This window comes from Heliangelus exortis, chromosome 1 (genome assembly GCF_036169615.1).
Source record: "Heliangelus exortis chromosome 1, bHelExo1.hap1, whole genome shotgun sequence".
Lineage (NCBI taxonomy): Eukaryota > Metazoa > Chordata > Aves > Apodiformes > Trochilidae > Heliangelus > Heliangelus exortis.
In genome coordinates this window covers 81749421-81775231 of record NC_092422.1, presented here as the reverse complement: position 1 = coordinate 81775231, position 25811 = coordinate 81749421, and the positions used below count along the sequence as shown (strand labels likewise).

At 34.7% G+C, this 25811-nt stretch overlaps 1 protein-coding gene across 15 annotated transcripts in view; it reads left to right on the top strand.

The window, feature by feature from the left end:
- The window catches only part of DMD (dystrophin), a 1120784-nt gene that overhangs the window by 499529 nt on the left and 595444 nt on the right, over positions 1-25811 (top strand). For 10 of the 15 annotated variants that reach the window (XM_071750505.1, XM_071750583.1, XM_071750574.1 and 7 more), the window contains 8 exons: positions 1442-1603; positions 5225-5335; positions 9507-9680; positions 10547-10702; positions 16709-16879; positions 20248-20427; positions 21880-22008; positions 23514-23684. In XM_071750505.1, coding sequence (XP_071606606.1) covers positions 1442-1603; positions 5225-5335; positions 9507-9680; positions 10547-10702; positions 16709-16879; positions 20248-20427; positions 21880-22008; positions 23514-23684 — 1254 coding nt within the window. Of the gene's footprint in view, positions 1-1225; positions 1314-1441; positions 1604-5224; positions 5336-9506; positions 9681-10546; positions 10703-16708; positions 16880-20247; positions 20428-21879; positions 22009-23487; positions 23685-25811 lie in introns of those variants that run through there. The other 5 variants (XM_071750608.1, XM_071750716.1, XM_071750598.1 and 2 more) reach the window with 3 other exon arrangements.

Genomic DNA, 25811 nt, shown 5'->3' with positions numbered 1-25811 from the left:
TTCTGTTCCACAGGAGGTTCCTGGAACTGGCAGTGATACAAGCTGATCTGATCAGCTGTTTTGAATTAGAGCAAAGCAGCTTAAAAATACAAATATAGTAACTGCTGGATCCCTATCCTCTAAGTCAAACAGCTAGCAAGAGTTCTCACAAGAAATAATCTTTTTCATTTGTTAAATCTGAAACTCTGCAAGAATCTGAGTTCCATGAAGTTACAGACATATCAAATATTCTCACTGAATTGCTGAAAGATACTGCTCAAGGCAAGGATTTTGTAATAGGTATCAAATCAAATTAAACTGTAGCTGGCTTGATTTGACTTGAAAAATGACAGGACACATAGCAATGTCATTTAAGGAGTGCTTGCTTTCTCACTTCTACTCTGATTCATGTCAGAGAAAGTCACTTTATTCTGTGGTCAGCAGTATGGCTGGGCTTGTACAGAGGAAAATGGTATTGCATTTGAGATTGCTGGTAATTAGTATGTGCCTTGTATAGAGCAGAAACTCTGCTAGGCACAATCTCTTGTCAAAGTCAAATATGAGTTTGCAGGTAGACACAATGACAGATGGAAGAAAGTACCAGGTTATCTGGTAAATACCATATTAAATTGTTACAAGTAACAGTTAAAGCTAACATGTTAATGTCAAGTTTTTAAATATATTTGTGTTTTAAGGAGAAATTGAAAGGAGAATTTCTTTTTCTGGTTTGGTAAACTGTAAAGTGAGTTCTTGTGAAAGGAAAGGATCCTTTTGAAAAACGGGATTGTGTTAAAGGGATGGTAGGTAATCCACTGTGGCACAGTGGTGGAGTAGAAGTGAGAGTCAACTTTGCAGGCTAAAAAAGAATATGGTTAGAGTGATACGAGATTGGGTGAGTCCACCACCAAGACAAGACAAGGATCCATCTCTTTATTCCAGAGTAGGCATTGCTTTTGTTCTAGACAACTATTTGTACTGCATATGAGAGCTCCTTCTCAAGAGAGTCTTTATCCCTCTCACTTACTGAAGTGGATTGTCTCGGATAGGATTGTGATGACAGTAACCCTGTTCTCAGGAAACAAAATCTCTTAAACTGTATAATAAGATCAGGAGGACTGCTATTCCTCAGAATGAAAGACTGCACTGTCAAGATGGTTTTGTTATGCAGATTTGACAACTTTCACTCTGTGTAGAAATCCTCAATGCATGCATTGTTTTTTCGGGGTCCTAAATTTTTTAGAAATTGTTTATGCTATCTGGGATTTTGTTTGTTTGCTTCTTACTAAAAGATCTGAATGGGTGGCAAAAAAATGCGCAACTTGTCATACAAAAAGGTGGATGAGCACAAGTCGGGAGTACTATTTTTTATTCTAATGCTGCATTTTTCAGGAAAAAACTGTGATAAAAAATGTATTATATGCTTTATTTCTGTCATAATTGGTAACCTTGTCATTATTTTTAGGCTGTGAGAAGACAGAAGAGTCTTGAACAGAGTATTCAGTCTGCCCAGGAGACGGACAAAACCCTCCGGTTAATCCAAGAGTCTCTTGCTGTTATTGACAAACAGCTAACAGCCTATATTGCAGACAGAGTTGATGCAGGCCAAGTCCCTCAGGAAGCACAGGTAAGTTTTATACAGGTTGAAGTGATGTACTTTGTGTTTTTCTCAGTCAACCAAAGTGTTGGTTATCCCTCAGCCTCATCTTTATAACAAGATTCTGCAAATTTGTCAGTATGAAAGTGCAAGAAAATTTTTAGGTAGGATGACTTTGAGAAGTTCAAGATAGTTTTTTAGAGAAGTCATATTTTCCTTCTGTTTTATTCTTTGTACCTCTTCAGAAAATGTAAAGAGCTATATATGGTCATGGAATATAATACATTAACTTTAAAATCACAAGATCAGTGATATGACTTTAAAATTCAGTTCTCATCCTAGAAAGAAGAAACTCATCACCTTCAGTACTCTTAGATGACTCTTCTGAAAAGTCAATTATGTGGCCAAGGGATTCTTGCTAAATTATAAAATAGAGACAACAATGCTAACTATTTCTCCATGTGCACGTAAATGTACTTACATGTCAATTTTTATTGCTTATGTATGTTTAACAAAAACAGCTTTTCCCGTTACTTAGCAATGGTTTGTTGAGCGTTTGACATAAAATTTTAAATCTAATTCTGATTTTTAGTCTTTTGTTTTTTGTTCTATAGCATCTGTTTTACTACAGCATTTGAATGGCAAGAATACAAATTAAGTAAACCAAAACATCTCTGTTACAAAATTATTAGCAGTTTATAGTATTATGTACAGCAGTTTTTCTGTATTTTCCGCCTAGATTTAGGAAGTCAGAATACAAAAACAAGCAAGGCTACAGAAAAATATAAACCCAACTCTTTATAATGATCTTAGAAAAGGCATTCAGTCATGTTTTTTTCTGGCATGCCTGTAGAGTTTTAAATCACTGTAACAAATTAGTTTCTTGTATGGAGTAGCTTGAATTATCTTAAATGCATTCAGATCTGAATATATATATATAATAGCCCTGAAAATCATGTTTATCTCCTTTTCAAAATAATTTCTTTTTTTCTCCTTTCAAAATAAAGGTTTCCATATCTTTTGGATTAGAAGGTATATAAATATACCTTTCTGTTGCTTTTCTAATGTGCATTTGTAGGTACATTCAGTTATTTTTATGTGTGTATTAATGAATGAATGAAAAAAAGCATATTATATTTAATTAAAACTGTGCTATATTTAGAAAATATTCTTGTGTTTGCATTCAGTCTTATTTTCAAACTGATTCTAATTTATTTACTTCTTGAATCAGTATAATAATAGAAGCAGATTCAGATGAGTTATTCAATTTTGAATCCTGTTTCAGTTACCAGTTTACTCTTAAATTACTTATCTTCTTCCTTGAAATATGAATATTATAAGCAATTTACAATGAAATAGGATACCATTTCTTAAATATGTATCAGTTGAATTACTTATCATGTAATTATGTAACTACTACATACGAAAAAATTGGTATGAAAATGCAGGGCTTTTTTTTGTCAGGCTTTGACCCCTATATTGTATCAATTAATTATAGTTTTTTATATATCCCATGGACACTTGTGGTTTGTATGTGTCCTCAAGTACAATATTGCGAATGATCACAGACCGTGTAGAAGGATGTAATTCAGAACTTCAACATCAGAATCAGCATAAAACTCAGCCTCTAATAAGCCCTTTTTCATGGGAAAATTTCAACTCAGTGCTTTTGCAGAACTTGCATCTTTATCGAGAGATTTTGATCTCTGATGAAAAGTTCACCTGAGTGTTCTATGTCCACTGTGGGAAAACCAGCATAAAGGCTGCTGAGATTTTCTCTTTCATGTTTTTATGTCAAGATGCCAGTGTCACCTAATGAAAAAAAAAACAATGAAAAAAAAAAACCAACCCCAAAAAACCAATAAAAAACCAAAACCAAAACGAAATACAAAACTAATAACAACTGAACTGATTTAATGCAGATATTGAAGTTCTCTGTAGTTCAGTTGTGCAGTTATTTCAAGTCATTAGTGGGAAAGGGAATAAGCAGCTGATTTTCTGTCAGTCCCCGAGTCGTTGGGGCGGTGAAGGGCGGGAGCAGCAGGTGGGAGGACAGTCCCGTGTTGGGTGGCTGCAGCTCTTGTGGAGCCTCCGCTGGCACAGCTCTCCTGTAGAGCTGAGAACCAGCTCATTCCTTTAAGCTGTCCTACAATAGCCTCTGCACAGCTGGAATGGGAATCTTTCAGTCAGTGAAGCTGGTTTCTGGGCAGGGGTCAGGAATCCATGCTGAGGGATTTATCAAACCGTTCAGCAATATGTGTTGTGTTTCTAAAAGAACATATTGGGGGGATTTATAACCAGAAAGCTGTTGAGATTTAGGAAGTTCTGTGTGGTTGCTGCAAAAATTCAGATCCATTTAGGGCTTTGATAGGAGGAATAATCTTTATTTCAGCTGATTAGAACTCAATCTAAGAAAAAAAAATATATTTAGCTTGTCTTTTAAATGAAATTATGAGCTTAGTTTATTCAGAAAGTTGACAGAAGGAAATGGGAGTTAACTATGTACTGTTCAACTCCTTTGGATAATTTTTTTTAACTTAAATTCTGTGTGTTTCTTACTCCACCATGTGGCACTGAGAATTTAATGCTAGAGAGACCCTGCTACCCTACAGTTTGTATTTACTGATTCATTTTCAGTACAAACAAAGATGCTGTATCAAGACAAAACAATCTAACAACAACTACACATATAAATCAGTTAATATTTCTCCAGGTCTAATGATGAAAAAAGCTTGAATGAGATAAAGCCTAAAACAATATCCCAGAAGGATTTTTTTTTTTTTTTTTTTTTTTTTTTTTTTTTTTTTTTTTATGCATGATTTCATGATCTCAACTCAAGTCTCTTTCATGTCTCTAAATTTACCTAGAAAATAGAGACTGAATCATCATTACAGGAATTTGCCAGGTGCTCACTTTTTTTTTTTAAGTATTTGTTAACCATCAAGAAGAAAATTAAGCTGTTTTGAAAATACTACTTTTATATAACAGAATATTTTTCACATCAGTATTTGTGGCTTTGTTATTAAATAACTTTTTGGTGGAAGGGAAAAATTCAACTTCTTACATCTTAGTTTGTGTGATTACATGGCAGTTTTTATAATATGGGACAGGAAATACACTTATTTCACTTCTCACCTGCATGTGACAAATCACTTGTCTTGTGTTCTTCATGTAGAGTTATGTGAAATGCAATGAATAAAGGAACAATGTTATGTTACTGGGAAAATGAAAAGTAATATACTTTGCCTTTTCAATAAACTACCTGAGTAATGTCAGTTCTATGGTGATAAGCACTGTTTTCTAAGTAAAGATGGCTTATAATAATTTTTAAAAATAATGTTGTGCTGTGTTTGAACCAAAGTTAAGATGATATAACTGCGGTGAGGAGTAGTGTCCACAACTAAGTATGCTATTCTTGTTAAGGCTTAGCTTTATGTCATTCTGTCTATAACATCTTTATATGTATATATCCTCTTTTTCTCAAAAGTGTGACATCAATTGCACAAATAGCTTTTGTACTTTTAAAGATGGATAGGTTAAATTAGATTTAACTTCTGTTTAATATCTTTCAAAATCAACTGTTCTAAATAATAGTAAAAACAAAAATATTTTCCTCAAATCCTGCTGATTACTGTATTTGTTTTTCAATAGAAAATACAATCTGAACTAACAAGCCATGAGATTAGTTTGGAAGAGATGAAGAAACGAAACAGAGGTAAAGATGCTGCCAAAAGAGTGCTTTCCCAAATTGATGTGGCACAGGTATGCAAATTATTTCTCCTCCATCTTTCCTTCACCCATTCAAACAAACAGCTTAATACTATTATTATAGTATGAAATGTTCTTAAGGTTTGTCTTCTGATTTTGCTGCTCCTTTCTAGCCAGGCAAATAGAGTGAATAAAATACACTATCCACCATGCACCTCTTCTTTCTGCCATCTTTCTATTCCAGCCTTTCTGGTTAGCTGGCAAAAGGTCTAGGGCATGCAGAGCTGATGGAACCAGCTGGTAAGGACACAGTATAAGGGATGTTTTGAGTGTGCAGTTGAAAGAAGTAAAACCACAGTGAGGCTCTTTAGTATACATTTTGAAGTACTTAAAAATATTTTAAGTATATTAAAATATTTAGAAATATTTGGTAGAAGTTCACTTGAAAGAAATATGTCCTGAGCTGTGCTCAGTCATCAATTTAAAATTCTACTTAACACATTATTTCATCATTTAGCATTAGTGCTAAAGTTCTCCAGGCAGCAAAACAAATTTTCAAGTTATCAGGAAAGACAAATGATTTTTTTATGGTAGTAGCATAAACAAGGCTATCTTTTTCTTTGTCAAATATTTCTATCTATCTTAGCTTTAGTTTTATTTTTTTTTATGGATAACACTAATGGGTATTTAATAATTAATTTGAAATCAACAAATTGAGGACTTTTTAAAAAAAATGTTCCCTCACCTACAGGACTAAGGTTGGGTTCTTTTGAGAGTAGTTATGTTCCCTTGCTTTTCTGTCTTCCTTCACTCTAACTCACCTTCCCCCATGGTCTCCAGGGTAGCTGTGATGTTGCCTGAATTTCACCAGTCTAATAACTTTGTATCTAAATGTTTATAACTTGAACAGCACACAGGGGAGCCCTGACTTTTTAAAAATTTATTTAATTCATCTTTGAAGATGCATGAGTTTGACTTTTGACAAATTGATGAAATCATTTTAAGAATCTGTTTTGCTTAAGTTATATAAAATATGAACCAAAAAATAACAAGTTTACGTAACATAATTATCAAGTACCAAAAATGGTAAAAGTTGTGCCCTTGGTACAAATACTTTTAGGCCAGTGAACTCTTGAATCCTATTTCATTGTGTAATACCTTTGACGGTCTATCACATGTGATAAGATCTGTCTTCACTTGCGACTTTTTTCCTGAATAGCATTCTCATGTACAGATAAATAATTCATACATTCCTCTTTTTTTAGCCCTAAGTAATAGTTCTAATTTGACATATTTTTATTCTAACATTAGATCCATGGTCTAGACAGAAAGTAAACCATTATAGAAATTATTAATAATTCCAATGAAATTGTCAAACAATTCTTAGTTGACTAAATTCCTCCTGTTTTTTTGTATTACTCTACACTGACAGTTGAATTCTTATTTTTAAATTTAAGGAGAAAGGACAATTAGGAAACTAAAAGTCATTTCAGGCATAGTAATTTAAGACCTCATAAGTACTATGAGGCTAAGAATCGTTACATGGAGGTGAAATCTTGTATAAGGGCTGCTGTTGAAAACTCTGTACTAAATTCTTTGCAGGAAGAAATTATAGAGGTGACAAATTACATTATTTTTCTTTATTGCACACTTTTCAGAGTACAAAGATACTTGGTTTACTCCATTTACCACATTACTGATTCCGAGTGATACTTTAAACTTATTTAATGTAATAAAATATGAAAGAATGACAGTTTTTTGAAAAATATTTAATTACTTATAGGGCATTATATAAAAAAAATATTTAATGATCTACAGTTAAAAACTATAGTTGTGCTTTCAAATAACTGCAGAACCTTTCCTTCTAAAGAAGACATATTTCTCAAATCAAAAATGAATAATACTGACAGAGTTGTGGGCTTTCCTTTTCCCATCATGTGCTGCTCTTCTCTTTATCTAGGCCAGCCAGGTTTGCCTACTGACCATGAAGTTTGAGTATTGCCACCAATTCAGCTGACTACATATTTTAAGTATTTAAGAATTCTCATGTTAATTCTCACCAAAGATCCATTTAGCCCAAGCCCATATCTTCACTAGTAGCCAGAAGACCGTGACAAGGTACAATAAGGTGAACATCATGTAATACTTCCCTAGTGATTTTGCAGCTGAGCAAATTCTGGTTTAGAGGTATTTATAAGTTCTTGTCTAAATGCTTTTGGAAGTCTTGAAAATTGCTGGAATCCTCAGCTTCAGTTGACAGCTAGTTACACAATTTAAGTGAATGCCATGTGGAGTAGCATTCCTTTCGTTTGTTTTGATTTCCCTCTGTAAATGTTTAACTCGCTGTCTCCCTCCATAAATTTTAAGAAACTGGTAACAATCACTTCCTAGTCAGCTTCCTTCATACCACTATTTTTACTCCACCTCAGTTCTCTCTTTTCAACTGATTATTATGTTAAATCCTACTGAGACCTTTAGGTTGATAGCCTTGCTTGTCCTGTCATTCTTCTCTACATATTTTCTATTTATGTTTTTTGAGATGGAGTGATCAAAACAGCACACATCATTCAAGCACAATATAGTTTTATTAAGTTATTTTTATACTCTGGCAAGTATTTTGGTTTTTGTTCTTTATGTTCCTAATTATTCCAAATACTGACTTTTCTTGTTTGGCTGTTTTTAAGTATTGAGCTGATATTTTCTTAAAACTGCCAGAGATTTATATAAGTATTTAATAGAAGTTGTATAGTTATCTATTAAATTTTTAATGAGAGCACTAATAAATAATTTATATCCCACTTTTACATCAAACTTAGTGTTTCTTTTGTAGTGAGCATTAATTTTTAGATGAATTAAATGTAATTTGCTTAGGTTTTTTTCCTGCAGATCCTCAGTACTATGCAACCTACCAGTGCCTCTTCACAGTTACCTTTAATTTTCTTTACCATTAATACTGTTATTCTCTCATCTTTTCTAGATCATTCTTAACGTATTGTTGAACACAAATTGTAACAGATACTGATGGTGTATTGAAAGCTTCCCACAGGACTTATCTTCAAATGTCACAAGGAGATGAAAAACTAATTAAGTATGAATTTGGTGTATGCAAACACACTGGGGAAAAAACAGACTCCTTATTTCTACTTTTTGTTTCCTGTATTTATACAGGTGTTCAATTATTTGTCACTTATTTGTCTGAGGAAAGACTTCCTTTCTCACCCTTTCTTACTCTTTCCAAGAGTATTCAATGGGAAGATTGTTGGAGGGAACTGCTGGAAATCTATGCAGCTCTCTGTTACTCAGAATTGTCCTCTGGTCATGATTCCTGCCACCTTCACAGAAATCTGATAGATGTGGGAAGCATTCTTACTCATGCCTATGTATAGGCTAATAGTATTTCTTATTTTATATTTTCCCAAGTTTGTTTAGTACAGACAACACTGTATTGATAAAAAAAATGTCCAGGATTTGAAGATAAAAAAAAAAAATCAAGTGTGTTTGCAAATGCTGAGTTCCTATTTAATTACTTAATCATTTTTAGTGACTTTTTTTCAAAACAGTAGAAGAACTTATTAGAGTAGAACTTTGCTCTGTACTTCTAAAGAGAAATTAGTTCTTATTCAAGTAGATAATTAAAATGCTCTTTTTTTTGCTTTATTTTTAATTATTTCCCCTCCTTCAGAGGTCAGGATTATGTGAGCAAGCAATATAATTATTGGACAAAGATAACAAATTGTGAAAATTGTGACATTAGAAGCTGTGCTTGTTATAGATTCTTCTGCCATCAAATTACTTTCTTTTTACTCTACCTTATGTTTTTTAAAATTGAAGTAGAAACCAATTTTATAGTCTAAATCTCAGGTTTTGTGCTAGACTTGCTTACTGCCCAGCCACTTTATCTTAGTTATTTGAGGGACTAAAAGCTATTAAACCCCTCCCCCCCTTCCCTTTCCACTCCACAACATTTAACATACTGGAAAATATGAAAACTCTCCCTGTCTACTGTTGAGTGGATGGGCTCACTGGCATCCAGTGCCCTGGATGAAGCAAGAATTTATTTTCCTCCTCTGAAGAGCAAGAATCTCTGTTTCTGGTATTTTTGAATTTGCTTAAAAAGAAACTGCAGACTGGTAACAGATTCTTAAATGTTCTGGAACAGGTCTAAAACTTGGCCTCAGTGTTGATTTGATTTCACATTTTCTACTTGCCCATGCTTACTTTTCAGAAAAAGCTGCAGGATGTCTCCATGAAGTTCCGCTTGTTTCAGAAGCCAGCCAACTTTGAACAGCGCCTACAGGAATGTAAAAGAATTTTAGATGAAGTGAAATTGCAGGTCCCCAAGATGGAGACGAAGAGTGTTGAGCAGGAAGTAGTACAATCACAGTTGGATCATTGCATGGTGAGTATTTAAATATGCTATTTGTTTCCTGTCTGTTCTGCTTTTCAAATTTAAATTATTTTCAATGACAACATCAGAAAGGTTTCTGAGAAAGATTTAGGACCAAAGTTGCACAATGAGAGATATAAGAACCTTTTTAGTTTTTTTAAATTTCTTTCAAGGAGAGGAAGGTTCCTTACAGGTTCCTTACATGCCATCACTTAATGAGGAGATGTTTACATCTTTTTGTTTGTTCATTGAAATAATGAAGGAAAATACAACAGATTATATAAGATAGTTTGGCTTAACCCCATTAAGTTACTTTTTAATGTAGTTTTCTTAATTATTTAACTTTTTAAACTGTTCTACAATCAATAAATGTAGGGGAAATCCTGTCTCTTACCACTCTCTTGATTCAGTAGTATGAAAAACTGTCATTTTTAAATTAGTCTGTTTGCAGTTTAAATACATCCAACAAGCTGTATGGGTTGACAGAAGACATCTGTTGTTGTTTTAAATACTGCTTTATCTAAATCAGTTTGAAAACAACCTTTGTCATGTCTTAAAACAGTTACTGATGATATGTACTTTCCTGTCTATAACATTTCTACCATTGGTATTGGTGACAAGTCTTTGAAGCCAGTAAAGATAACATGTCTTAAATCTGTTAATTTGCATTCTGGTTTAGAAACTGATGATTTTTTTTCTCATAAGATTTTTTTTTCAATACACGCTCAAATGGAAGTGGAAGGTGCTCAGATGGTGCATGATGCTGTTTTTATACAGCAAACAAAAAAAGCAAAGACTCTTTATAATACCTCCAACAGTCTTCTCTGTTTTAATTATTTTAATAGTAGTATTTCCCTTTCATATTCCTATTTTATTAGAAATTATATAAAAGCTTGAGTGAGGTGAAGTCTGAAGTGGAAACAGTGATAAAAACTGGGAGACAGATTGTTCAAAAACAGCAGACTGAGAACCCAAAAGAACTGGATGAAAGGCTTACAGCTTTGAAGTTGCAATATAATGAACTGGGTGCAAAGGTAAGGTCTTGGTTTTTAATATATAAGTATGCCCTCTTTTTAACTAGCAAACTGAAGAATAACCTTGATATGGTAAGTAAACTGTGGTTTATATCGGTCCTTTCCCGGCCCTTCCATTTTCTAAATATAGGGGCAGAAGAACAGAGGCAAAGGTAGTCATCAGAATGGCTATTCCATTGCTCTGAGAAAGCATTACTTCCTAAAAATACATAAAATTCCTTTATTACAATTTAAAATTATGCTTTATTGTTTTTTAATTTTTTTTCTCCTAGTGAAAATTTTTTAGGGATCTGAGTGGACAGTTGTTTCCTTTTAATGACTCAAACTACTTTGTTTCAAAATGCTCCAGGTCAGAAAAAGACTGATATTTTTCACATTTTACTTAGGGAGCTTCATAAAGAAGAGAATTCTACCTCCTAATTTCCTTCTGCCTTGAATATACAGATCATTAAGTATACCATTGCCATTTGGCTGTTCAAAAATCTGCTGATCAAAAATTCTTGTCACTGAACAGTTCCTCAGGAGCCATTTGTGCAGCAATCTGCTTTGCTGTTTCTGCTCTCGAGTTGAACTACACGTGTTCAGTTATTGTCATAACTGTTCTCTGATTTAAATGTCACATGCAATCCTGACTTTCCTTTTCATTGTATCTTAGTATAGAAGCCACATGGATGTTGTTTAGCTGTGAGTATGTAGAGTAACTGTCCTTTTGTTATACGTTACATACACCAGCTAACACTTGTACAGAATTTAATAATTAGTCATCTTTCATTTCTTAGGGACTATCAAATATCTCAAGTTGTGAAAAAGTGACTTATCACCCTCTGAACTCTTTACTGATTAATGTGTTGTCTTGGAATACAACTTTAAAAAATAATAATTAATCATTTGGTATCTATAGAATACTCATTTTGACCACTTAGTGTATGTCAGCCTATAAAATTATGAGGACTACTTAAATACTTTCCCAATATTCTTTTAACATAATCTCACCTACAGAAAAAAACAGTTTTCAAAATGTAGCAGATTTTTACCTTATGATGTCTGTGACATTGTTTATATATAATTAACCTTGTAAAATTGATTCCTATTAATTTCCTGAGTACTGTCATTCTTTGTGTAAAATTTCCATCTATACATCATCTATTTCTTTATCAGTTCATATACAGTTAAATACACTTCCCAACAGCAAAATGATTTTGATTACTCAGTTTTTCCTAAGGTCTTACCTTATACAGAGGCATAAGGTAAGACAAACTACTAACCAATACTGACAGGATTTTAATTGAAAAAGATAATCATGCATCAGTCCCTGAAGACTCAATATTTTGGGTCTGCATTATCTGTGTAGTCTTCTCCTGAAGGACCTTTGATCTCTGTAGAGGAGTTGTGGCATTGTCCTTAAGACTTCACACAAATATTTCAGTCAACAAATGTCCTTCAGTTCTGTTTTATTCCTCTTGCCCTCATTAAAACTGTCCATAGAACAGCTAGAAACCTTAGCATTAGAGTAAATTTGGTGCTGTAGTTGGCTGAATGAAGATTGTCAGTGACAGGTAGAGTTAGAGTTGTCTGTCTATTTTTAAAATTTGTATATTTCAAATATGTGAAATAGGGCAGAATGTAATTTTTTTCTTTTGCTAGATTATAAATTATTAGAACCATCAATTAGGAAAGTGACCCTAGGTTAACACTGAGAGTCAGTATGTGGTTTAAATGATAACCAAACCCCACTGACTACAGTATGATAAAACAACTTGAGAAATGTTACTTTTGACAGAGATACTACTCACTTGAGAACCTGAAAACAATTCTCTCTCTTGCTAGAAAATAAAGATTTTAAGAGACATCAATCTTTAAAGTGTCAAGAAAACTGAAGTCTGCTTCATTAAGATTTCGATAGCTATCATTTGAGATTAGATAATACCTTGGGTTTTCCCATTATTTTACGAAAGACTGCAGCATTTATTCTTACATTATGTTTAAAGTAAGAGCAGACAGGTGCCATTGTTATAGGAAACCTCTCTTAACTAATGAAGGGATAAAAATAGGCTATTAGGAAGCCATTAGTGAACTGGAGTGAGCCATATTGGAAATTAATGGGTCTCAAAAATCTGTAGTGATGTTTAGTTTTTCTATCCTAGATGTAATTTCTCACATTTACATATGTAGCAGGGTAGTTAACAGTTTAACAGAGGGCTGCAAAAACCAAAAGATACGGAACTAAGAGTCAGCCATTATCAGCCCTAATTGGCTGCATTGAGTCTAAGTGTGTTTTTAAGAAAAAACTTGCTAATATCTATAACAAGTCCTAAAACTCAGGATTGAACTCTGTGTGAAAAACACATCTTGTAGACAAGTCTACATCGTTTAGGCTTGCTTGTTTGATTCCATATGTACTGCTTCAGGCAGACCCTCGTATTTGAACCAGTCCTTAAGCACACTTTGATGTGGAATGGTTTCATTTAAACATGTGTTATGTGTTGTGCTATCAAATGGAAAGGAAGATTACCATAATTTTCAATAATTTCGTATAGTACCTATTGCACTTTCTCTGTGAATTTTTAGGTATTATAACTTGAGGCACTCTGAAACTAGGAATTCTTCCCTTTGGGGAAATGTGGGGTTTTTTATTTTTATTTCTTCCTTTGAGTTTTAACATATAATGAATAATACTGATTGCTTGGGTAAGATCAGACTTTAAACCTCTCTTTGATCTAGGAATGAGTTTTGTATGTTCAGAACACCAAAGTTTGCCCCTCATATTTCACCCAATATACTTTAAAAGCACAATCAATAATTTTGAAACTGTAGTAGTGGCTCCAGTGTATATAGGTTTCAGATTAATTTACAAGACAGCAAAATGTCATTTGAAATCATGGAATAGTGGTTGTATTTATGATTAATATTCTGTGCTTAATTATGTATTCACTTGCCCTTATTCTTTCTTTCTGACATAAGCACATATACATGCAGACACACAAACAACTGCAATATATCTTAGGTAGATTTTCAGTTGTGAGTGGTTGTGACAGGTGGTGAGAAATACTTGTTTCAAATCACTCTGTAGAAATTCAGCAGAATTCCTGAACTGTACAAGGAAGTGTCAGGAATAACATTCTTGCTGCTCTCCTAAGGGCTCTGCGTGCAGTCAGGGCTATTACTTACAAGGTCTGGTCTTCCCTCACAATCTCACTGCTGCACAAGAACTTTTGGCTGTAGGGCTAAAAGGTTGTAAAATACCTTTTTTAGTTGTTTTTCTCAATTTACTTTTAGTTTTCACATCCAAGAAAACTCTTTAAGGTAGCTAAAATATCTTTAAAATATTGAGAAATTTTATGGTGATAGCACGTTTGATTTCCCTACATAATACAGAAAGCCTTTAGAGGGCACTGTTTCCTATTTTATTTTTGGTTTTTTTTTTTAGAAATATGTCTTTACTTTTGAAGTACAAACTGGCACTGTTTAATCAGTAATATCTGCGTATATGCAATGTATATGGAATTTTTTTATTATTATTGATATTATATTCAGAAGAGAGACACATATATATAGACATATATAGCAACATAAAGATCCTTGCTATGTTTGAGCATGTATCAGTAACTTCATTTTATAGTGTACCAGGCATTTAGACTTACACAGGCAATCATGTTTAGGGTAGGGGACTGCATTATATTTCTGCAAAGTACCTGCAAATAGCTATGGACAATGAGTATTAATACTCATCAGAAGGAGAGGTGTAAAACATGTGGATTCCTTGCTTCATGTGGGAATGGAGCTATAAAAAGCCGAGTTTTATCATCCTTCCCAGGAATTAACCTCTTGGCCTGAGTGTAAATTCTGAGATCTCATTTGCTAAATTTGATTTACAAGAAAGCACACAAACCCTATTCTGTGAGTAGAAATGTTCTGAAATGTTAGAATTAAGACTCTACAGAGTCATAATATATAATCAGGGACACTTTATTGCTTATTGTCTTGGCAAATCTGATCTGTTTGTTCAGGCGTGCATGCACAGGTTCAGGCACAGGCCATGCACTTAACCTTGTTACATCCTGTTACATTTTGAAACCTCAAACTCTCCTTGGAGATAGGAATAATTTTGTTCATTGTGCTACTCCCTGTAGTCAAACAGTGTCAAAGGCCAAAATGGTTTTAGTAGATACTGATAGCAGTTTTATTTACCTGGCAGTACTGTGGATTGTTTTTTTATTTTATTTGAAATTACTCAAATAAAAATCAATGGCCAAAATCTTGCTCAATTATTAATTGACATACAAGGTAATTAGCAATTTCTTTGAAATACCCACCTTGCTTGATTGGGCTTTTTTAAACTTCAGAACAAACAATTTATTAATTTGTACTTTCTAGCTACTAGTTGCCTATTGCCATTGTGGTATAGGTTCTTATCTGAAATCTCTTTATGTACTCTTCTGCCTTCTTTAATAATTTCCTTTCCCTGAGCATGCACAGGGGCTTGTAGGGAAGATTGTATTTCCCCTAATACTTGAGGTTATCACACCAAAATACAGTGTAAGACACTCAGGACAACATAAATATTCAGCCTTCCTTCAGGGTACCATGCAACATGCTTTAAAAAACTTAACAAATAAAAGAGAGATTGTCCATAGTACTTTATGGCCCAAACATTCAGCATACGAAAAAGATATCTGAAAATCTGTGAGGGGAAAGAGAGAAATGAGGGGAGACAGAAGACTGGCAGCTCGTGGTGGATGGTCTGAAAGGTCATAGAGTGTCAAGAAAATGGAATGGTGTTGCAGATGTCTGTGGTGGACTCCCATCTGAGAGACTGGAATCAGTTCCATGGAATGTGGCCTGGGACTTGATTTGGATGAGAGGTATCAGGGACATGTTAATGGTGGTTGGTGCTGTAAGAAAACTGTAAGTGAAAAAACAGAATATGGGTATTAATGAAGAATTTGAAAGGGGGCTATAATAGAAGATGGAGGACTGGAAAAGAAGCTTGAAATTACAGTCTAAAAACTGCTCTTCCTTTAAAAGGTCTGTAATATAACCTGCTCATAGTAAACACTTGAGAAATGCTCTAGAAAATGTGCATTTTGACTTTCTTTTGCTGTATCATTTAGGACAGAGATGCTTAATCTTTATGCAGTGCCAAAAAAATATGCAGACAATGCTTGAGAACACTTTGGTTTCCCCCCTTTGTGAAAAAAAGTAAAATAATATTATGAGCAAAATAAATATGTTCTTATTGCAGGTTTGAGTTTGACACATTGGAAGCAATGTGTGTCGTGCTAAAGTAGCACAAACTTGTTTTCTAAGCTGGAGGGAGGTGGGGGAGCAAGAGAGCTTAGTAAAGAATGGGTCAAAGAATGTAATGTAGATCTACAAGTTGATCTTCAGTGATCAAAATAAATGTCACTAAACCACAGAGAGGATTTACGAATGAAACACATTTCTTCTGATTTTATTTTTCATCATTCAGTGACTACTGTGTTTGAAGATTTTGGGGGTTTTTTTGAACACTTTTTTTTTTTCTCCTATGTACAATGAAAAGGTTTGAGAATGTAATATCAGTATATGGCCACCTATATGAAAATGTGCTCTTTGAAGGGCTTTGACATCTATTTTGTATTTCAAGAAAAGCCTGTTAATTCAGTTGTTGCAAATTAATTTAATATGCATGACTTCAAAACAGGGAAAGTTTCACAGAATCATAGCATGCTTTCAGCTGGAAGGGACCTTAAATATCATCTAGTTTCAAGCCCCCTGAAGCAGCATACTGCAACTTCAAACTCAATGTGGTTTTGTACATATGTTTTCCTTATAGCTGTTTGCATTCTATTAGCAAAATTACAGATACTGAGAGAACCAAGGCAAGCCATAATTATGTTGAAAGTGCAACTTGGTTGTGAAATTGCAAGTTAAGCTTTTATTTTAAAAGTGGCATATAGAATATGGTAAATAAAATCACTGATACCCCTTGACTGAAGAGTTAAGAGACACGTTTTCTTTTTGCAGGTGACAGAAAAAAAGCAAGAGTTAGAGAAATGCTTGAAATTGTCCCGGAAGCTACGAAAAGAAATTAATTCTATGACAGAATGGCTTGCAGCCACAGATGCGGAGTTGACAAAGAGATCAGCTGTGCAGGGGATGCCTAGAAATTTGGATGCTGAAATTGCCTGGGGCAAGGTAATGATGTAACACACACCATACCTTTATATATCTCAGTTTATGCATGTTACAGGCTAGATTTCTTTCTTGATAGAGAGATTAAAAATTCTAATGTTTTAATTGGTTGAACAATGTAACTGTTACGGCATTGTCTCACCCTAACATTAATGCTCAGGAAAGTTTAAACCATCTTGTCTGCATATATCAATACCATAATTCGCCTGCATATTACAATAACCTTCACTGAGATGAATCTAAAGTAGAATTTTATTTTCCAGAGTGCTGTACATTATCTATCCAGTATCCATGTAAATCCCTTTCTCTTTCACTGCATTGTATTCATGATTAGAAGCAGTAAAATAGCTCCAGTGGATGAAAGATTAAGGATGTCAGAACACTGTGTATTCTGTGTATTCAGGTAGCAGCCAGGAGGTGGGATATTTGCTTTCTTGCCCTGTTTAGTTTGTATCTCGTTCATTTTCATTCTGGAAGCTTTTTACTTCCATCAGACTTCACCTTGAACTCTTATTTTAGGTTAAAACTCAAAGCCGTAAGTGAAACTTTCAAAATGACTACATGTGCCACAGTTCAGATAAACATCTTACAGAATCATTGTGGAATACAAGAGTTGTACATCAAACTGCTTATCTCTGTGTGGTGTTAAGACTTTACACACTATCATTCAACTTCAGCTAATCTAGTTTGTATTCTGCATATATAATGAAAATCCAATTTAACTCATAACAGAAGCAAACCAAGTCATAATTGTATTCACATACCAAAATCTGTGCTTTAGAGGAAACTGCTCTATGTTATCCAAAGCTTCAAAATTTCAAATAATTATATGCTGCCAGTAGCATTTTGGTTAAGTGTTTCTTTCTAGTTTCAAAGCAATACCAAAAAAAAAAAAAAAAAAAAAAAAAAGCACCCTAAACTGTACTGCTTACTTCTGCAAAAATTTAGTACTTCTGCTTTGTTTTATAGAAAGAATCCTTTAAAGATTTTGCCAGTTCCAACATGCATTATAGAAATAGTAATGAATAATACACAGGCAATCTTACTTATTTTTTTAAGGCTGTCCAGATTAAAGGCACTGGAGTAAAATTTGATTTGTGGTTTGATCTTTTTGGTTTGCTTTTTTTTTCTTGTCTGTAAGTACCCCTTTCAAGCTTCTGAGCTTGACAAAACGTCTTTAACCTTGAAATGTACTGATGACTTACAAACTAATAACAATAAAAAGAAAGCCTGCAAGTCTTCTCTGAGGTTTGTAATTGTGAGACTTTTGGTCGTCAGTCTATAAGAATAACAACACAGAACTTTTCCTCAGCTATTTGTTGGTGTTGAATTTTATAAAATCTACCCATGTTATTGGCCAGAACAATTAAAATATTATTTTCTGTGTTTAGTCACAATTCTGGTTTGCTGGGAAAAAAAAAAATCAACAGTTCAATGTAATACATGGTACTTTAATCATTATAAAGTATAACTCCACATCATAAGAAAAAGCCATTCCTCTCTAGCTTCTATTTTCAAATGTCACTTTTTCCTTCTTAGTATTTGCTAAGGTGAAGGAAGTTATGAAGGGAGTAAGGGAGGTTTCAGAAGGGTTCCTTATGAAACGTCAAGTAAAAAAAGGAACAAAACCCAGTAGTATTTCTTAGTAAATTGAAAGATAAAGTGTGCCACAATACAGTGCAATCAGAGAAAGCTGTGAACTCCACTCAAAGTGCACATGACTTCATAGGGAACTACATTTATTTATACTAACATGATTCATCCTGTCATCCTATGGATTCTTATTTAAAATAGGTAGAATACTATTTTATAAAATGACAAACCTCTTAAAAATTGTCAATAAAGCTTTTTCCCATGCCTTTCAACTCTGCAAAGCAATCTGAAGTCTGCCCGAGTTTCAAGCCATCCATTTAATTTTCCTTTTTTAATTTTATTTAACCCTACAACTTCTCTCCTGAGGTTTTGGTGGAAAAGGATTGGTATAGCAAAGCTCATGTGGTCTTACCTTCCTCTTCTCCTCCTGGTATTACTGTGATGGGGATTAAACACTGGTCACCCAAGGGATATTCTATATACACAGTTTTGACAGAGAGGGAGAAACTGTTTGGTTGCTTTTGTTTCCTGGGTGATGGGGACCTAGATGGCATTTCCCTTGGGAACATTCAGATTCTGAGATTTCAGTAGTGAAGTGCTTTCCCAGTTTTGATTAAGGCACATAAACAATATTTTTCTGAGAAACACGTGTGATGAAAAGAACAGTGGTTCCCTTGTAAGCAAAGGAAAGATTTCTTTCAGAGAAATTATTATTATTTTTTTTTAGGAATTTCTATTGTGGTATCCTATAACAAAGAGTCATAACTGGTACTTCAGAAAGCGATAAATACAATAGTTTTTTCCAAAACTGTATTTTACAATTCTGTCTAAGAGAAATGCAAATAATAATTTAAATGGAGGCATGATCATGTTTTATTCCTGTGTCTACTAGTAGATGTGATTTCACATGAAGGTATCTTAGTGGCTAGTATTATATACCTGCTTTTTCACATTATCTAAATATGTGGGGGCTAGCTCCTTTTGTTAGACTTCTTGCATGTTGCAAGAAATACTAAGAAGTTAATAATGAGTAAATTATATCTATTTATACCAACTACACCAATAGTAGGAAAAGATGCTGGAAATCTGATTTTATACCACTGCATATGTATTTTAATGATTCAAGTTTGCAGATACTATGGATATTAGCTTAATTTCCTATTTTAGTTCACAGAGTGAAATCCCAAGTGAATGACATCCAAGATGTGTTTCTGTAGTAAGGAAGTAAGAAATCTGAAACCAGAAAAGAATGTGATTTCTGCAGAGAAAGCATTGAAAAATAGTTAAGGAATATTAAAATATTTCATGAGAGTGTTTTCAGTGGAGCTCTATAAGTCTTAAGATGTCATAGTAATGCTTTAATATTGTTCCATTTGTTATGTAAACTTTATGTGCTATTTGGTAGCTACACCACTTTATTATGTGCAAAGTAAACTTAAAAATCCCTCTATGTATTTTTGAAGCATGGAATCTTGTTTAATAATTAAATACTAAAACTATATTTGGAACAGTGGAATAGGAGTTAATTCACACTTTTTATAATGAAACTACTACCAAAGCTGAGTGTGAGAATGTGGAGAACACTTCCAGTTTTACCAGAGCTAAAGACTAACAATTTACTCTTACTGCTCTTCACAAAATGTTTTTATTTCTTGCAGGAAATAAGAGTGTTCACTCTAATATGAAGAGAATGGCTGTTTTATTATTTTGTGTTATATGTGTGGACAATTTTCAGATTTCAGATTTTCAGAATTTTTGTTTTTCTCCTGCAAATGTAGGCAACACGGAAGGAGATTGAGAAACGCCAGGTCCATCTTAAGAGCATCAGTGATTTGGGAGAAAATTTGAAGACAGTGCTGAAAGGAAAGGAAAGTCTAGTGGATGATAAACTCAGCCTCCTGAACAGTAATTGGATAGCAGTCACTTCACGTGCTGAGGAATGGTTCAATCTGTTACTGGTAAGGAAACTGCATTTTTTCACATAGAGCATATGTTGGTGTCCAGTCATAGGTGCTCAGCCTTAGGGGAATGTTTTTTTCTGATGCCCTGGACTACACTTATTGAATATATAGGTACACCAGCAATCATATTGGTTGATGTTAAGTACATTGTGTATATTTAGTGCTTCCCATTCATGTCTGCCTGCCTCAATATTTCCTGGAATATTTATTTATTTATTTTCCTAATGAATTAAATGTGGTTTCTTCCCAAGGACCCAGGCTGCCTGACTGTCAATCAAGTGAAAGGAATATTCAGATAAGTTAAATGAGTCTTGGGTTTGATACCAGCAACCTCATCTGCTTTTGGCTACGTTAGCATTTCTGTTTTGAAGAGTAGTGCAGTCGGGAAGCAAGTTCTTGCTTGCATGTTGGTTTGGTCCACAGGGTATCTTTGGTGAGCGTCAACTTGATTCATTTCACAGGCAGCTAAATCAGAAGCTGAGCACACACCCAGTGTGCTTAAGGACTGTGATTTGGTCTTCCAGAACTGAACAATGTGAATGTTTTGTGGTGCCTGTTTTGGTGGGAACATTTAGATAAGGACACATGATGGAGCTTAGTCCAAAGTCAAATCCCTATACCACATATAAGTTAGATTCAAGAGCTCCAGCTGCATCTAATTCAAACTGCTGAGAGTTACCTATCCATATTCTTCCTAAAAATTAATTTTACCATGGAGAGATGTCTGCTTGAACTCTGAAACACAGAGGAGCCTTAAATGTTCAACTGCCAGAATGCTGTGGGAGAATCTATATTCTGTTTCTACTGCTGGAGTTTCAGCTCAGAAAAACTGAAGTGGTTCTTGAGGGTGTGTCAGTCTTTATTATGACTTTTCAGAGCTTGATATGTTTGAAGTCCACTAAAGTTTCACTGCCTTATGGATGCTTCTGTGGCAGATTACTGCATCACTACAGAGCTGCTTCTGATGTTCCCAGTCTTGTTTCTGACTTTGCAAGTGGATCTTTGTTTTCCACCTTAGCTTCAATCAATTTAATGGCTTTCCAGAATGAGTTCTGTGCCTGGGTTCTTGGGAAACTTTTCTTTCCAACTCCAATAGGTCTGGCTGTCAGCTTCCTGTTCCTCTCAACAGTCTGACTGAGCCACAGACACCTGAACCTTGCTACGGTTTGATCACTGTTCTGCCTATAACTTTGAAAGTTTTTCTCTGTCTCCCTCCCTCCCTCCCTCTCTCTCTCTCTCTCTCTCTCTTAGAACATCTTTTTTAAAGAAACATAATATATAAGAGAAGAGCAAACAAACAACAGATTATATCCTTCACAAAATGATCGGTTCCTGCATAAAATAAAAAAAAATTATTTCATATTGTATGCCACAGTAGGCATAATCATAGCTATTATTTCAGTTCTGATGACGTTTTTTGTATGCAGTATTTACCTTTTCCACATACAGGAATATCAAAAGCACATGGAGGCTTTTGATCAGAATGTAGCTAATGTCACAACTTGGATGTATCGTGCTGAAATACTGTTGGATGAATCTGATAAACAAAAGCCCCAGCAAAAAGAGGAAAATCTTAAGGTAAAAACATGTGATTTTCTGGGAAGCATTAATTTTATTATAAAAAGAAATCTATCAAAACTAACATATTTTGAAAGGTATCACAAACTGATGAACATTCTTTTTTCTGTGTTAAAGCTACCCTCTTGCAGTTTGCAGATTACTTAATAAATTTGCACTGCGTTGCAAAATTTAAATCCCTGCAGAAATAAAATCAGATATGTGTAAGCCTTGGGCACTTCCTCATGAGTAGAACAGCACTTTATAAAATCTGTGTTTGCTGAAAAATACTCCTTAGACACATCTGGTTGAACAGATGTGTTCTTCATTTTCAATTGCTTTTCTGTTTTTCTGTGATACTTTTCTGATATATATCTTATCTGTGTTTGATATATCTGTTATATAATTGTTTTAATTTTATAAACACTGTTTGCATTGATGCCAGACCAACGCCACAGACAATAATATTGTATGGTGCACTAGCTGTGTAACAATGGCTTAGAATATCGATCTGAAGGTGCATAATTCTAAATTATTATTTTTTTTAAAAGTCTTTATTAAGATTAAACAACTTCAAATTATTATCTATATGGAAGGGTTTTTTCTTCTGAAATCAATGTGAAGTTTTACTTTGTATTTAAATCCTTGGTCAGTACCTGCTATCTAAGGAGCAGTTTACAATTCAGAATTGTATTTCTGGCAGTAACATAATGATGTCATTTACTAAAGCAAAACTTTACAAATTCCAAAGCAGAACATAAATCAATTCCTCATTGATCTCAGCAGGGTTACATGGCAGACTTTTGTTTTGAATGAACAGTTTTGCTATTATCAGGTACAAAGTAAAATTATCTTTGCCTCAACAGGTATATATATGCATATTGCACAAAGGCATTTCATACAGACACTGAGGTGTAATTCTTAATACCCAACTTATGATTCCTAAGTGCCTGATGATCTTTTTTGGCCTCTGCCCAAACTGATCTACTGCTAAGAGTACTGTTTCAGAGGAAGAAGGCATTTGACCTCAGTTTTTTATAATTTGTGATAGATTTATAGAAGAAATACCCTCTGTTTTCCATCTGGTCATTTTTCCTCTGTCTCAGTTATGGGTGTGAACAGTAATGAAAGCAAAAATATACATCCAGTTCCATAATGAATGAATTAACAGCTCTTACTAGCTTTAGGAACATAAAATAATTTAGCTTATCTTAACCATGCTGAAAATTGTAATCTTCCAGATAGGAGCCTGCCTAGAAATAATGCTCCCCAATAATTTCCTCTAGGAGATATTAAACAAACATGTAGATGCATTCCTGCTGTAAATTTGAGGGATATGAGGAAACATTACCTAGTAAGTTTCTACTGGATTTCTACCGGATTTACACACTCATGCATAATTATCTGAATGTGCTTTGTGGTTTTGCTCCCTATTCCTTTGCACACTTTCTCTCTCTCTCTCTCTCTTTCTCTCTCTTTGCATTTATTACTAACTTCAAGCCCTGTCTCTTGCTCACGGACTGTAGCGCTTAAAGGCTGAGCTGAATGATATGCATCCAAAGGTGGAATCTGTGCGTGACCAGGCAGTAGACTTGATGACAAACCATGGAGATCACTGCAGGAAAATAATAGAGCCTAAACTGTCAGAGTTCAACCAGCGATTTGCAACTCTATCACAAAGAATTAGGAGTGGAAAGGTAGGAGGACTTCCTTCCATATGGAGATGCATACAAAACGGTATTCATTTAAGGTACACAATTACAACTACATAACAGGCTGCGGTTTCACCAGAAGCTAAACTTTTAAAAGAAAGAGGTGTAGATCCTAAGAATTATTTTTTTCTTTCTCAAGTGTGAAAGTTGACATTAAGGTCTTACAGTTAGAAGTATTAACTGACTTATATGAACCTAACAATGATTACTTTAACTTATAAAGGATGAGCAACCTCTGGAAATCAGTAAATTCTTAATCTTCTCAAAGTACAAGTACCCTTGGTTAATACAGATTAGGTTGGGAGGACGAAAACTTCTTTAAGTGCATCCAGTCTCTCCAGTCTGTGAGGGTCAGACTCTACAAGGCTGGAGATATATGTACAGACAGATGTAGACAGATTTTATCAATTACACTTCAGCTACTCACCTGTACAAGTAGTTTACTGAGTCTGAATTCGATATGGATTAGGTAATTTTCAGTCATGACTTCTGGATTGTGCATAAACCACGTCCTTTCTGCACTGTAATTACTTCCTTTACTACAGAGAGCTATTTGGCAGATTAAAGCAGGCAGCCATACACGTTGGTAAATAGGACCATGGGAATGCATAGATCCCAATCTTAATTCTTTCTGCTAGCTACTGGAAATGAATGTGCAGAGGATCAGTAGCAGAGCAGGAAATAGGCTTTCAAAAAGCATAAGCAAAGAGACATGGTTTTCATTACTTGTTTGGGATTTATGCAGAGCCCAGTGTGCTGTGTAACTAGCACATTGTTTGTGGATATATATTTAGGTTTCATTTCTGCATCAGAAAAGAATATATCCTGTGAATAATGGAATTTTTTTTTTCCTCTATTGTCCACCAGTTGTACTTCAGCTGTTCCAATGTGCTTCTCGCTGGCTTCTTACAGAAGTACAAACTGTAAACAGATAACATTGGCACTAAGCCCAAACAACTGTGACGTTTTTATTCTGAACATCTGCTTGCTGAATTCTGGATTTCCTTCTCAGTTTGATTTTGCATTCCCACAATGCTGTAAGCAAACAGGGCTTTGCAGGAAGGACATGGACCTGAGGGATTGGGTCTAGAGGAGGGTCATGAAAATGACCAGGGAGCTGGAACATCTCTCCTACTAAGACAGGCTGAGGGAGCTGGGGTTGTTCAGCCTGGAGAAGAGAAGTCTCTGGAGAGACCTAATAGCAACCTTCCAGTACCTGAAGTGGACCTACAGGAAGCTTGGAGATGGACTGTTTGCAAGGGCCTGTAGTGCTAGGATGAGAGGAAACGGTTTAAAACTAGAGAAAAGTAGTTTTAGATTGGATGTTGGGAAAAAATTCTTTACCATGAGGGTAGTGGAAAAATGCAACAGGTTGCCCAGGGAGGTAGTTGAGGCCTCATCCCTGGAGATATTCAAGGTGAAGCTCAACGAGGCTCTGAGCAACCTGATCTAGCTGAGGGTGTCCCTGCTTACTGCAGGGGGGTTGGACTAGATGACCTTTAGAATTGGCTTCCAACCCAAATTATTCTATGATTTTATGTTGCAGTCTTTGATAGGGCTGTTAAAATTATTGCTTGTCTTGGGGAACAGTGGGTCTGCCTATAGGTGGTTTATCATGGGTTACCTATTTGCATTCCATGTTGTGGGCTCATTCAAAAAAGGGAGAAAAAATGCTTATCAAGCATTTGATGAAGTCTTTTCAGAACATATCCTTAAAATGCCTTCCACCTGGCACCTTCACTCTTGGATGATCTTTATGTTGTTCTTCTTCATGATCATATAGGAAAAATGAGCTAGAATGGCAGCACCTCACTAAGCTTTATATACTATGTACCTGCAAAGACAAGGAGTTACTGCAGCACATAATTTTAGTGGTAACTTAGAATTTAGGGGACCTTTTCCAGTATCTTGTGGAATGGATAGCTAGGGTATGATTCACAAAGGGTACCTATAGTTACAGGTATTGCATAAGAGAGAAGCAAAATTGTCTTGGCACTTCCACTGCCTTGCTGTATGCATTTAGATAAAGGAATAAGTTGCTGGGTACCTTTTTTTGTCCACCTGTATACTGTAACTGTATTTCCCTAGGGCAGGATTTCAGCTTCATGGGCT